Source organism: Notamacropus eugenii, chromosome 2, assembly GCF_028372415.1.
Source record: "Notamacropus eugenii isolate mMacEug1 chromosome 2, mMacEug1.pri_v2, whole genome shotgun sequence".
Classification (NCBI taxonomy): Eukaryota; Metazoa; Chordata; class Mammalia; order Diprotodontia; family Macropodidae; genus Notamacropus; species Notamacropus eugenii.
Genome location: NC_092873.1, coordinates 460,372,234 through 460,386,327, shown reverse-complemented (window position 1 = coordinate 460,386,327; position 14,094 = coordinate 460,372,234). Strand labels below are relative to the sequence as shown.

The 14,094-nt window shown below is 38.4% G+C and overlaps 1 protein-coding gene across 3 annotated transcripts in view; it reads left to right on the top strand.

The window, feature by feature from the left end:
* C2H1orf21 (chromosome 2 C1orf21 homolog) overlaps nt 1-14,094 on the top strand; it is a 263,712-nt gene that overhangs the window by 230,533 nt on the left and 19,085 nt on the right. For all 3 annotated transcript variants that reach the window (XM_072648402.1, XM_072648401.1, XM_072648403.1), the window contains exon 5: nt 10,319-10,379. In XM_072648402.1, coding sequence (XP_072504503.1) covers nt 10,319-10,379 — 61 coding nt within the window. The remainder of the gene's footprint in view (nt 1-10,318; nt 10,380-14,094) is intronic.

Here is a 14,094-nt window from a genome sequence, read left to right as displayed (position 1 = left end):
TGGGTTTGGGAGCCATTTGTATGGTGATGTTAGTTGAGCCCTTGGAAGTGATGAGATTACCAAGAAAGAAAATAAAAGAGAAGGAAAGAAGGCCCAGGATAGAAGCTTTTGAGCGACCATACATGCTTCCACACTTCAGCCCCAGCCTTCCTACATGCCTGAAACCCTCTGTATCCCTACTTAGTGAAGTTCTGCTTTTCCTTGTAGGTCCAGCCTAGCTGTCAATTCCTCCTCAAAACCTTCCCTGATAGCCCAGCTAGAAGCAAATCTTGCATTCCCCTCTTTGTACCTCCAGCAATTCATTTATCACATTCTAATAAATTATATTTATTTCTGTATATGCCTTAGATCCCTTCAAAGTTGTAGAGACAGTTAAGTGGCACCGTGGAGGCAGGAAGACCTGAGTTCAAATTCATCTTCAGACCCTAGTTTTGTGACCAAGGGCAAGTCACCTGACCTCTGTATGAATCTGTTTCCTCATCCATAAAATGGGGGAAATACTAGCACTTGCCTCCTAGGGTTCATGAGCATAAAAGGAGATATTCGTAAAGCACTTTGAAGGGCTATATAAATACAGTTGCTATTATATTGTTAACATCTTGAAAACAAGAACTATCTTATTTCATCTTTATATCCTTAACATCAATCACAATGCCATATATGTAGTTGGACATTATAAATACTTGTTGAATTTAATTAAATGAGAAATGATAACAATCATCCCATCTGCAATCCCCTAGCTAATTACTACCAGTCTATAGCAAAATGACTTTAAATTGCCATGGTGATTTAGTAAAAAGAGGTGTGGACCTGTAGTCAAGAAATCTGGGTCCAAACTGTACCTCTGGCATTTACTATTTTGTGACCCTTGGGCAGCTAGGTGGTGCAGTGGATAGAATACCAGTGCAGGAGTCAGGAGGACCTGAGTTCAAATCTCACTTCAGACACTTGACACTCACTTGCTGTGTGACCTTGGGCAAGTCACTTAACCCCAATTGCCTCATCCTGGGTCATCTCCAGTCATCCTGATGAACATCTGGTCACTGGATTCAGATGGCTCTGTGGGAGGAGTGAGGATGATGACCTGCACTGCTCCCTTACTCAAAGCAAAGTCAAGTGCAAGTCATGTCATCATTTCTCTGATAGCATGGTCTTCTTCAGCAACAAAGGACAAACACACTCATTTTGTGACCCTGGGCAAATCTCATCTCCCTGGTCCTCCGTCTCATCTGTAAAATGGATATAAGAGTTGCAGTATCCTACCACACAGAGTCAGAGATAATGGGAGGGGTTTTACAACCTTTAAAGTACTATGAAAAAATTACCTACTGTAGTTATGTCCATAGCAAGAGTAAGAGACGCGTGAAGTGGTTTTTTAAGTCATATTTTCAAAGGAAACTAGATTGAATAACCTATCTATTACAATTCCTTTTTAAAAATGCTATAGAGTTCCCTACTTAGATCAGGAACAGGGTATTCACAGGTGTCAGGATCTAAAATTATCTTTTGCAGAATTCATGGCAGTATGTTGTCATCATTTTATCACCCTTCAGGAGAATTCTGTCATCACAGCCAAGCTGAGTCCACTTTGTATTAATCTGTGGGGCTCTATTCTATTATATCTGACTGTTGAGGCAAGAGGCAGTTAATAACATGTGTGCTATCAAAGCACCTTTGTATCAGGCTTGTTGAGGTCAATCCTTGCTCCTTAAAAATACGCCGACAAAATTCGCTTAGTTGCTCAGTAATGAGGAAAGAAATGCTTCTGAGCAGCCTTTCTGTGCCTTCTGGGTGATTATTAATTTGACCTTGATACACTGGACTTACATCAGACAAATCTGCATTTCATAAAACTTCCAAAGGATATTGTCAAATTAAAACATGTAATAGAAGCTTTTCTCCCCCTTACTTCTCCCCTCCTCAACTCCAGACAACTTTGGAATTTAACTATGAACCTAGGGTTGTTATTTTAACTACGTCCACTTCGTTGATGATGCTGATGAGTTCAGAAGAGCTTTTGAGTTTAAGAAAGGGTTTATTTCTTACTTTGTTTCCCTAGAGAATAAGGGATAAAAGATACCATGGTTTTTATCCTTGATGCAACTGTAACTCAAGAAATTGAACTGGAGTATGGGCTCCTTACATCTGGTTTAGGGGATTTATCATTTTTATGAAAATAAGAGGAAAATTCCCATAAAGCAGAAGGCAATAATCCTGCATGTCAAATTTCATTGTTTTTGTTGTTTAGTTGTTTTCCAGTCATGTCCAGGCTTTTCATGACCCCATTTGAGGTTTTCTTAGCAAAGATATTCAAGTGATTTGCCATTTCCTCCTCCAGATCATTTGATAGATGAGGAAACTGAAGCAAACAGGGTTAAGTGACTTGCCCAGGGTCACACAGCTAGTAAGTGCCTGAGGCCAGATTTGAACTTAGGAAGATGAGTCTTCCTGACTCCAGGTCCAGCACTCTATCGACTGCACCATCTGACTGCCCCATCAAGTTTCATGCTATATTTTTTTAAACTTCAGCATGGAAACAGCAGTAGGTTTGAAGTCAAAGGACCTGGATTCAAGTCTCTCCTGTAGCCCTTACTACTCAGTGATCTTGGTTAAGTCACTTCTAACCTCACTGGGCTGCAGTTTCCTCATCTACAAGATAAAGAGTGTTGAACTCGATGGACTTTGACACTCCTCCTAGTTCTGGGAAGAATGATCCTGTCTCCATAGAAGGAACAATTGATATCTCAGGCAATAAACTGAGTTGCATTTCTATTGGTGAACTATTGGAGGTTGGGAAAGACTTAGGATCATAGGAAAATAAGCTATTTTCACATAGTATAAAGTGTCATTGCCCTACAATTTGTCATTTTTTTAAATGTACTGCAAATTAACCTTTTTCTTTTAGCTCTTAAGACCTTTTGTAACAGTGCTCATAAATTTTGCAACCTTACTTTAAAACTATTTACTTCTCAGATCCCTCAGCTGTACAAAAGGCCATTCAGACTCTATGTGCCCTTTGTCAACACATGTAAATTTCTGAGAAATTTGCTTCTTCTTATCCTTAGTGGCTGCAGGGTTTCCTTCTACCGCTGGTGTGCCACTGCAGAACACATCATTTTCCTATAATGAGTATTTCTGTTGTTCTCAAGGAAAAAAAATGGGACTCCCTTAATAATGTAGTTAAGCCTTATTAGCAATGAATCGGATACAACAGTCATCATGACCATAATTGATACTTAAAGGCCTTCATAACAGGAGCAACTTGTGAATGTCAGGAAATCTCAACATAAAGTGGTCTTGGGAACATAGAAAAGTATTAACCCTCATAAATCATCTGAGTCCAATTATTCTGAGAAGCTAAAAAATAACAGAGATTTGTGGTTGTTGTTTAGTCATTTTCAGTCATTTCCAAACCCCCCATTTGGGGTTTTCTTGGCAAAGATACCGGCATGGTTTGCCATTTCCTACTCCAGCTAATTTTACAGATGAGGAAATAGAGACAAACAGGGTTAAGTGACTTGTCCAGGGGATGCTAGTTTGTAAGTTCATACCCCACTCTTCCCCCTGTCCTCCTCCCATTAGAATTCTTCATCTTGTGATTTCAAATGTATTTAAAAACCATGTGCTTCAGATTTTTGCATAGCAGGTTTTTATAAACGTCTAAGAATTAGGTACTTACGGAGGTCACCTCTATGGCAATGATTAGAGTCCCCGGTAGTAAACCTTGTGCCTTTGTGCCCAAATGAGGTCGAGTTCATAAAATACTTTACATAAGTACTGTATAAATGTCCATTGTGTATTCACTCATTCATTTATTTATCTATTACTCATGGTATGTTTTATGAGACTTTTTAGGACAATGAGAAAATATACTAGCTTTGGAATCAGAGGACCTGACTGGGTTCTGATTTCGGTTCTCTGTATCACCTACTAGATTCATGCTCTTGCTAACTGTGTCATTTAATTTTTCTGGACTTCAGTTCCTTCATCTGTAAAATGAGGGAGTAGGACTAAATGGTCTCTGAGGTTTCTGAGGTTCCTTGTCCCTTCCAGCTTTAGAGCTATGATCTGAAGATTTCATTTTTAAGTAATTAATTTTATCCTCATGATAATTCCATCTTTGCCCCACCGTTGCAGTAAGGCTTCTTAACCTTAACCTGAATTCATATAACCAAGTCAAAGTTAGGGTTACTTTTAATCACACCCTACTTTTTTCATATATGTATTCTACAAATCATAAAATACTCTTCAAAACACCTATGAAATAGGTACCATGAAAGTATTATCTTCATTTGACAGATGAGGAAACTGAACCTTAGACTGGTTAATTGACTTACCCAAGGGCTATCATGGCGTAGTGGAAAGAGTGATGCATTTGGAATCAAAGGACTTGGATTGAAATGCTAACTGTACCACTCATTCTACCTCCATATCTTTGGATTTAAAAAGGATTCCCTCCTCTTTAAAACAATAGCTAGCATTGAAGGGAATCTTGTTACGCTGAGGGTTGGACCAACAGAGTTCCTCTGAGAGTTCCTGTGATAATTCTAGTATGTACTTTAGTAAAAATGTTTAGATGACATCTGTGGCCATTGGAGAGTAGGGAGTTCTTTTCCTCCATACTGTGTTGGAAACTCTAGGTAAGAGCAGGTGTGAGAAAGTGGTATAAACTCTAGGAAAGGTGTGGTTATCCTCAGATTTAGTACATGTAGCAGCAGGGACTGTGCTGAAAGGGTAAAGCTTATGACACGTATTATCATGTGTACCAAGCATGTGAGAGCCCCAATTAGAAAGGTGCTACTCAATTGAGATTTGGAATCATAATGGATTCTAAAATTTTAAACTTACAGTGTAAAATTTTTAATTTTTGTTTTGAAAATTTCAGAGAAGTAAAGTTTTGCTTTCACTTGGGAAAAAAAACCATAACTAGTACTTACGTAGTACTTTGAGGTTTGAAAAGTATTTTATATTTGTTAACTCCCTGGCTTCCTTTAAGTCCCAATTAAAGGCCCACCTTCTGCTGAAGCCTTTCCGAACCCCTCTTAATTACAGCGCTTTCCTTCTTGATCCTGTATATAGTTTGCTTTGTATATATTTGTCTGCATGTCGTCTCCCCCATTAGATTGTAAACTCACCTAAGGACAAGGATTGTCTTTTGCCTCTCTTTGTATCACCAGAGGGTAGCGCGGTGTCTGGCTTCTAACAGGTGCTAAAGGAACACTTATTGAATGAGTTAATATACTCCTGAGAGGTGAGGCTCTCTTCCAGCTCTGAGTCTATGATATAACAGCAGCAAAGTAATTCAGTGGAAAGAGTGCCTGGCCTGGAATCAGGAGGACCTGAGTTCAAATCCAGCCTCAGGACACTTAGTAAATGTATAACCCTGGTCAAGTCATTTTCTTGTGACTTTCTGTTTGCATAAGTTTCCTCAACTGTAAAAGGGGGATAATAACAGCACCTACCTTCTAGAATTATTAGGAGGATCAAAAGGTAATATTCGTCAAGTGTTTAGCACAATACCAGGCACATAGTAGGCATTTATTAAATGTTTGTTTCAGGGCAGCTAGGTGGTATAGTAAATAAAGCACCAGGCCTGGACTCAGGAGGATCTGAGTTCAAATCCAGCCTCAGACACTTGACACTAGCTGTGTGACTCTAGACAATTCACTTAACCCACAATTGCCTTTCCTTCCCCCCTTCAAAAAAAAATGCTTGCTTCCTTCCTACTAACAGTTAGCATTTATATAGTTCTGTAAAGTTTGCATAGCACTTTACAGCTGTTATCGCGTTTGATCCTCACAATAATCCTATGAAGTAGGTACTATAATTAGCCCCAGTTTACAGATGAGGAAACTGAGGCCCAGAAAGGTTAAATGATTTGCCCAATGCTAGTATCCGGTAGGATTCAAATCCAGGTCTTACCACTCCTTGTCCTGAGCTTGTGACCATTCCACCACCTAGCTGCTCCATGCTCATACAGCTTGGTGGAGTCAGAACTTAGAAAAAGGTCTTCCAGTTTTAAGCCCAGAGCTTCCCCTCCCCCACAAAAACCATGCTGCCCCATAGTCACTGGTACATAGAGAAGGGAAGGCAATATCTCATTTTCTTTGGGCATTAGATTCAGAAGGTCCTACTTTTTTAGGATCCCATTGACACCTTAGCATAAAAGGTATTGACCATGGTGACTGCGCAAATGGTAGTTTTTTCCCTACCTTTCCCACTTCTATCCTTAAAGGAATGGAATATCTGATTCTAGAGCTAAGCCTGTGTTGGCTTCACAGGTGCCAGGAAAGAGTCTATATTACGCTATTTGGTCTCTGGCAGGCAGGCAGGCCTGTTCAGTTTGTTTTACTTAAAGGATCAATTTGAAAAAGTGGTAGTTAGGGAGTCTGTGGTTCAACTCAGGAAAGAACAAACAGCTTTTGCTGTAAATAAATCTTGAGCCTGCCCAGCCATTAGCTTTGGTGTCAAACAAGTTACGTGGGCACCATGAGACTTTTGGAAACTGCAATGTTGAATATAGAGGCAGTGACCATGAATCAGAGGTAGATTTCACTAGGCTTCTTCCCATTCTTTACCCTTGACCCATTCTTAGGTACAGAATACACATGTATTCCCAAGTATTACTACATTTTGTAGTAACAATAACATTGTGCAAATGGAAGCAAATTTTGGTCATAAAATTTTGATCTGGAAGATCACCTGCTTCAAAAATCCCTCCTTTTACAGATTGTGTAATCCAGTATAATACCCAGAAGAATGTAAGAGACAAAGAAATACCTGCCTAATTCAATGATTTGTCTACTGTATATGTGACCTCCATGTGGTTTTTTGAACAGTTGTATTTAGGTGAATAACCAGTTAAAATTAACCTGCAGGGGAAAATAAATTTGTTGGACTTCTTTGTGCTAGGCTACATAATGAACATGGATTCCTAAAAACCACCACTATAGGAGGGAGAAGGGCATGATCCTTTTTTTTTTTTTAAAGAAAAGAAGTATAGGAGTGTTTGTGTGTGTGTGTGTGTGTGTGTGTGTGTGTGTGTGTGTGTATGAATATACAAATATACACTGGGTCCTTTTCTTTTTGATACCAGAGCTAATATTTTATAGATAGATAAAGATATAAACATATTTCATATGATCAAGTGTACATATAATCATACATATTACATGTGCAGTATATAAACATGTATGTATGCAAGCATGTATACTTACATATATAGGTGTACTATAGATATATACAGATTATCACCATCTTATGGGCTGATACTGACAAAGGTCAGTCCCCTGTTTATTTCCATTTGATATTAGAACGAAATGAGACACTTGTAGATCATCCAATAGTTAACAAAATGAAATTCGTTTAGCAGGAGGCATTATCAGGAGACTGTTCATGGTCACTGAGGACACCTTAAGATGATTCACCCCAACAAAGCTCTCTTGCCTGAGCTGCTCATCATGATCACTAGCTAAGCATCTTGAGAGCCCCTGGAGCTCCTCAATAGCTGTTTTGTCCTCAGACAGCCAGGAAATGGTGTTAACAACCTGAGCCTTTAATCCCCTGATCCAATCAAGTCCCAAGAATGGTTTCTTTACCTTTTAAGGGAAAACTAGCCTAAATTGCATGGGGGCAGGGTTTAGGATATTGCTCTTACAATACCATGCTTGAGGAAGAACCAGGAAGTAAGCTTATAAAAGTTGGAAATAACCAGAATAGGAATTTGAGTATCCCTGTTCCAAAGCACATGAACTTCACTCACAATACCACCTCTCATTCAGAGCACATCTATTCTCAGTTCATATATGATCCTAACAAGCTTTGTGTTTTAGTTTCTAAGGTCATATTAAAATTGGGGGGCGGAGGACTGTTGTGGGCAGACACAGCTGTAAGAAGTAAAGGCCTAAAATTTCAAAGGAAGTAATAAAAGGTGACAAAAGAACCCCCAAAAGCAGAAACAAGAACTCCAGAAATCTGTACATGGTAAATAGAGGCAAATAACACTGTATGCCCCCAGAAGGTAAATGTATCAGATCTTAGCACAAATAACTGATGCTTCAGAGTCATCAGGAAATAATAAGGAAACCTATACATCAAGAAAAAGTTGAAATCTGTTCACAAAGACAGGAAAGTGTATAACATGTTTTAGGAAGATTTCCATCCCAAATGACCAAACTGGGACAAAATTAAAAGAGTAAACACCAAGTCAGCAAACATGTTCCAGTAGCTTCCTGTTGCCTCCAAGAACAAATACAAAATATTCTGTTTGGCATTCAAAGCCCTTGCTAACCTAGCCCCCTTCTACCTTTCCAGTCTCCTTACACCTTACTCTTTGATCCAATCACGCTGGCCTCCTGCCATTTTCCTAAACAATACACTCTGTCTCCAGGTGTTTTCTCTGGCTATCCACCATACCTAGAAGGCTCTCCCTTCTCAGTTCCAGCTACTGACCAATTTCTTTAAGTCCCAACTAAAGTTATATCTCCTACAAGAAGCCTTCCTCAACCCCTCTTAATTCTATTGCCTTCACTTTTTAATTATTTCTTCTTTATCCTGTATAGAGCTAGCTTTATACATATTTGTCTGAAAGTTGTCTTCCCCACTAGATGGTGAGCTCCTTCAGGGCAGGGACTGTCTTTTGCCTTAGCACATAGCATGGTACCTAGCACATAGTAAATGATTAATAAATGTTGATTGATTTATTGGTGGGCACTAGATACTCTTCGAGATAGCTTTCCAAGATGAGTCATTCCCCCCTCTCCTTCTGGTGCCTGGGTATCCTCATCTGAAAAATTGAGAAAACATATCCCCTACACCACAGGATAATTGTGAGGATGAAATCAGATCGTGTGAATGACATGCTTTGTAAATGCTTTGCGTATTATTCATCATTATGATTATAGCTAACATTTATACAGGGCTTACTACGTGCAGACACTGTGCTAAGCACTTAACAATTATTAGTTAGCTCATTTGATCTTAGGAAGTAGGTGCTATTATTCTCATTTTATAGATAAGGAAACTGAGGCAAACAGGGTTAAGTGACTTGTCCAGGGTCTCACAACTAGTAAGTGACTGAGGCTGGATTTTAATTTGGTTCTTCCTGACTCCAGGCTTGGTGCTCTATCCCCTGCACTAATCATTTATTATTTATTTTTATTTGCTATCCCAGGAAAGTGTCATTACTTTCACCAAGCATAAAATGACTTGTATTTATGTTCTCAGCTGTCCTCTCAACCTCTGCCTATACTGTTGCTGAGTGTCATGCTGCTTTCAGCTTTTCTAAAATATACTTTTCAATGTCATTATCAGGGTTTATTTTTCTTTTGCTGTAGACATACACACAGGGTCATATTATCCCATGTAGGGCTTCCCTAAGCATTTTTTAGAACCAAATTTAAAATTTGGAATTAAAAATTAAAAAAATTAAAAAATTAAAAATTCAGAATTTGCAAAATTCTGCATTTAAAGGCAGAATTTAACTCTTATTTCCCCATAATGTTAATGCAAATAATTGCTATAGATTAAAAAGAAATCCTGTCTCCTAGTTTGCAGGCAGTATTAGAATCACAGTCCTAAAGTATCTTTGAATCTTATTTTCATGTTAGTGAAATTCATACTTACTGGAATTTCTAGGTGTGTTTCGCTCATACCCCATTTCCCATCAGTTGCTAAATCTTTCTATCCTTTTTCAATATTTTTTCATCTGTCCTCCTCCTGCTTTTTTATTTTACTCACACAGCCACTGCCCTGGAGCATCAAGTACCTACTCTATACCAGGCTGTGTGCTAGTCACTGGGGATAAAAATACAAAGAATGAACCAACCTCTGCTTACAAAGAGTGTCCATTCTAATGAGGAAAACAGGAACATATAAAAACATACACAACAAATGTAAACTTAATGAATACAAAAATATGCCAAGCAGTGAAATACAAGTTTGAGAAGGGAACAGTAGCACAGTTGAGGAGGTCAGAAAAGGCTTCGTGCAGAAGATGGGGACTGAGCAACTCTAAAAGAAGAGTTCTTCTTCCATGAGGAAGAAGTAAGCAGGGAGTTGATTCCAGGCAAATGGGACAACCAGCACACAAAGGCACAGGGATGGGACATGGAGTGTCATGTTGGATGAACAAATAAAAGACCAGTTTGTTATCTCCCCATCAGCTTCCCTTGCAAACATGTAGTTCACCAAATTCAAAATAGAAAAAAAAGGCTACTCTGAATGGTGATCCCTGAGTTCGAGTGAATCGAAGTTAATTTGAGATTACTAATTTGGGAAACCTTTCGTTAATATGGACCTCATCACTTTTGTGTTTCAGCATGCACATCTCTGAAAGCCAACAAGAATTCTTCAGAATGCTGGATGAAAAAATTGAAAAGGTATGAAGTTAAATAAATATTTCGTGTACTCAGAAAGGGAATATACTAGGGGCTTTATTTTTTTTCTTGAATTAGGGTCACATTAATATTCAATGACTTTCTTTTTTCCACAAATTACTACAGAAGCTAGTTGTTCCACTGATATTTACGTAAGGACATGAGACCTGAGGGCTAAGGCCAAAAAATTGAATGTGGGTCTGGATTCATTTTTGGATTGTATAATGTATAATAATGGTGCCCTTCTCTGAGGACCTCCTGGAGTTCTCCAAACCTCTGGTTCAGTAGAAGCAGTTTTACCTTTAAGCCTGGACCCCCTTCTGGCTACAGGACTGTGGATTCAGGGCTTTCCACTTGTGGTGAGTTAGCTGTAAAAGTGGAGTGAAAAACCAACCAGCCTTTGCCCTATAATCAGAGATCACCTTAATTAGTTCCTTAATTAGCTCCATGTCCATGGAGCATGGCACTAGCATACTTGGTCCCTGCTATCACTACACCTGTGATCACTGTTATTACTAAAAGGCTTTTTAAAAATATAATTCACCAGTGCCTTTTTTTCTTAGCTCACAGTCATTTTGGGGAGGAAATCTTGCACACATACACACACACACACACACACACACACACACACACACACACACACACACACACACACACACACACACACACACACACACACACACACACACACACACACACACACACACACACACACACACACACACACACACACACACACACACACACACACACACACACACACACACACACACACACACACACACACACACCCCTACCTCTCAATCCAGACTGAACCAGCCCTCATGGCAAAGAAAAAATTAGTTAAACAAAACCATCCGATAAAATTACCATATCCCACAACATAGACAACTTTTTGCTCTAGCAGATATGTTTAGTTTTCTGTTCAGTGGGGCCAATGTTGGCTTTCCAGTTACTCAGTTAGGCTTCCTTTCAAAAACCTTTTCATTTGCATTGTAATTATTTCATATGTTGGTTTTTTGGTAGCTATTTTCTCTGCCTTCATTCACATACATCTCATGTGTCTCTAAGCTTCTTACAACCATCATTTTTCAGTGCACAATGCCATTCCATTACCGTCCTGTGCCATAATTCCTTCAACTGTTCCCCAATCAATGGGTACCTACTTTGTTTCCAGTTCTTTACCACCATAAAAAGTGCTGCTATGAATGTTTTCATAGATGTTGGATCAATAGAATTTTTGAACCATTCTTCTTGACCTTGAGGACTTTGAATTTTGACAGCATATCATCAGACCTCCTCTAGATTCAACTTTTTGCCTACCTAGGCCTCTATGTCCTACCAGACACCATCTTAATGGCTAGATTCCTAGTCCTGATCCTATACCTATTTTTAGTGACATTCCTAGCATCAATTTTGGTCCCTTCTGGAAAACTGGATCCTTCCTTTGGAAGATAGTTACTCAAAAAGCATTTATTAATGTTATTATATAACATTATTATTATTTATTATACCTATATTTTTATATATGCCAGGCACTGTGCTAAGGACTAGGAATGCAAAAAAAGACAAAAGAGAGTCCCAGCCCTTGAAGAACTCACAATACACACTTGAATGTTTTCAGTAGTGAAAATTAGTATACACTAATCCATTCACAGCATTTTAATCCTGTTAGCAGGGCACACATTTGCAAAGGTGACTGGCCAGCTTTAAGAAAGTGGTCTCTTTCTAGAGAATAGAGCTAACCTAATTGACTCCCCTGGGAATGGAGCAAATTACCCTGATCTTATTAACACTTTGTTCTAACCATCTAAACAAGGTAGACTATAATGTCCATTAAGGACAGGCATTGTACTGAATTGAAGTTTAGTGTCTGAACTTCAAGAGAAGCAGTAAAAATATGGCTTAAGAAACAGTTAATCAATTTGGGATACTATGGTTTATAAACCTGACATTTATTCCTTGAGGAGAAGGGTCTGTCTTTTAATTCAAAACATTATGGATGAGAGATCTTTGTTCTAATTTAATTGAGAAATTATCTGTTTTAATTTTGATTTCTATTATTTTCATAAATTTCTATGTTATGATCCATAATTTCCCAAAAAGTGCTTAAAAGAAGCCTTGGATCTCATTCATTCATGAGCAAAGCCCCACCCCCACCATTATGAAATGGACAGGTCTGAGAGCAGCTGGGTCTCGTCTCCTCTAATTCATCATTTTATAAACCACCAATAAGTGACCAATGAACCATTCTGCAAATCACCATCCTAATGATAGTGATGTGCAGAACAGAGGAGGGGCATAGATAAAACTGGGCATATCTCACCTATTTCCTACAAGTATGTAAAAGACTTTTCCCTGAATATCTCAGTGTTAATTATAGTGAAATTTTGTGTTGCCCCGAGTGGATTAAGCCTGGCTTTTCCCAGCAGAGACGTGTGATTTTAATAAATCTACAAACCAGTTGCCAATTTTCCTAGAACAGAAAGGCTTGTCATTCTCACCCACACTAATAACCTTTTGTTAGTAAAGAGCAAGAAAAGAGAAAGTACCCTGTTATGTCTTAACAAAGTCTTCCATTCTCTACTGGTTTTTCCTGACTTCATAGTGATAAAATAGATTTGCTCTGTAGGCAGGACCGATGTGTAAAAATTTAAATCAAAAATAAGGTTTAAAAAACTTCCAGAATATGATTAGGCATTGAAGACTCATTTTTGAAAAGCATTTCCAAACTATAATTCCACTTTGTTTTCTTAAATGTGGAGCTCATTGCTCCAGGCTGGTATAGGAGCTTTTTCTGATTTGAGCAGGAGAATAGGGATCCATCTAAAATGGAAAAAGCAAAATTTGTGACTTGACAAGCTCTTGGATAGAAACTTTCTCTAGAAAGGGAGTAGTTGTAGATTGCATAAAAGTATGACCTGGTAAAAGCATGACTCTAATTCCACTATTTCCTGGATTTTTAACCAAAGAACTGTGGCATAGTGTTAGTCTACCTGTGCACATTCATGGGGTATCCTCTCCTTTCTCCTATCTTCGGTTTCTTCTCTAATCCCAAGAGTCATATTAGAAACCATTTTTACACCTCTAACATGCCATTGAAATATTACTCTACTGCCATGACCGAAAGAAGAGAATTTTATAGGTTCCTTCTGTAGAAAACATCTGTTGTCTTAATGTTAGACCCTGGAACATCATGTCACTGCAGAGCTTTGAAATGGGTCTCCATACTTCTATATGCAGCCTCCCGAGGCTTTTTCCATTCTCAAATACAGAGTGCCCCAAAAGTCTTGGTGCAGCTTTAAGCTTTATTTTTCTGTTCCATGTGGATGAACATAGGTACCAATCCTCTGAATTTGTTCTTTGCATTTTGGAGGGCTGAATTTAAATTTATCCCTGCACCAACAAGACAAAGTCTATCAGGGAACAAGATATAGATATTAGAGATATGAAAAACAACATATGAAGTCTGAGGAATATATATGTATACATATAACACACATAAATATATACACACACACACATAAGTGAGTACCTACCATGGTGTGCTAAATTATGAGTAATTGAGCCTTGGGTTTTAAATTTTCACTTGCCCCACAACTTGTCACATAATTTAATTTCTTTCCCTTAGATCAATGTGACATTAAATGGAATGAATCTTAGGAGATTTATACCAATCCTTCCTTGGATTCATTCCCTTTATTTATTGAGTATTTAT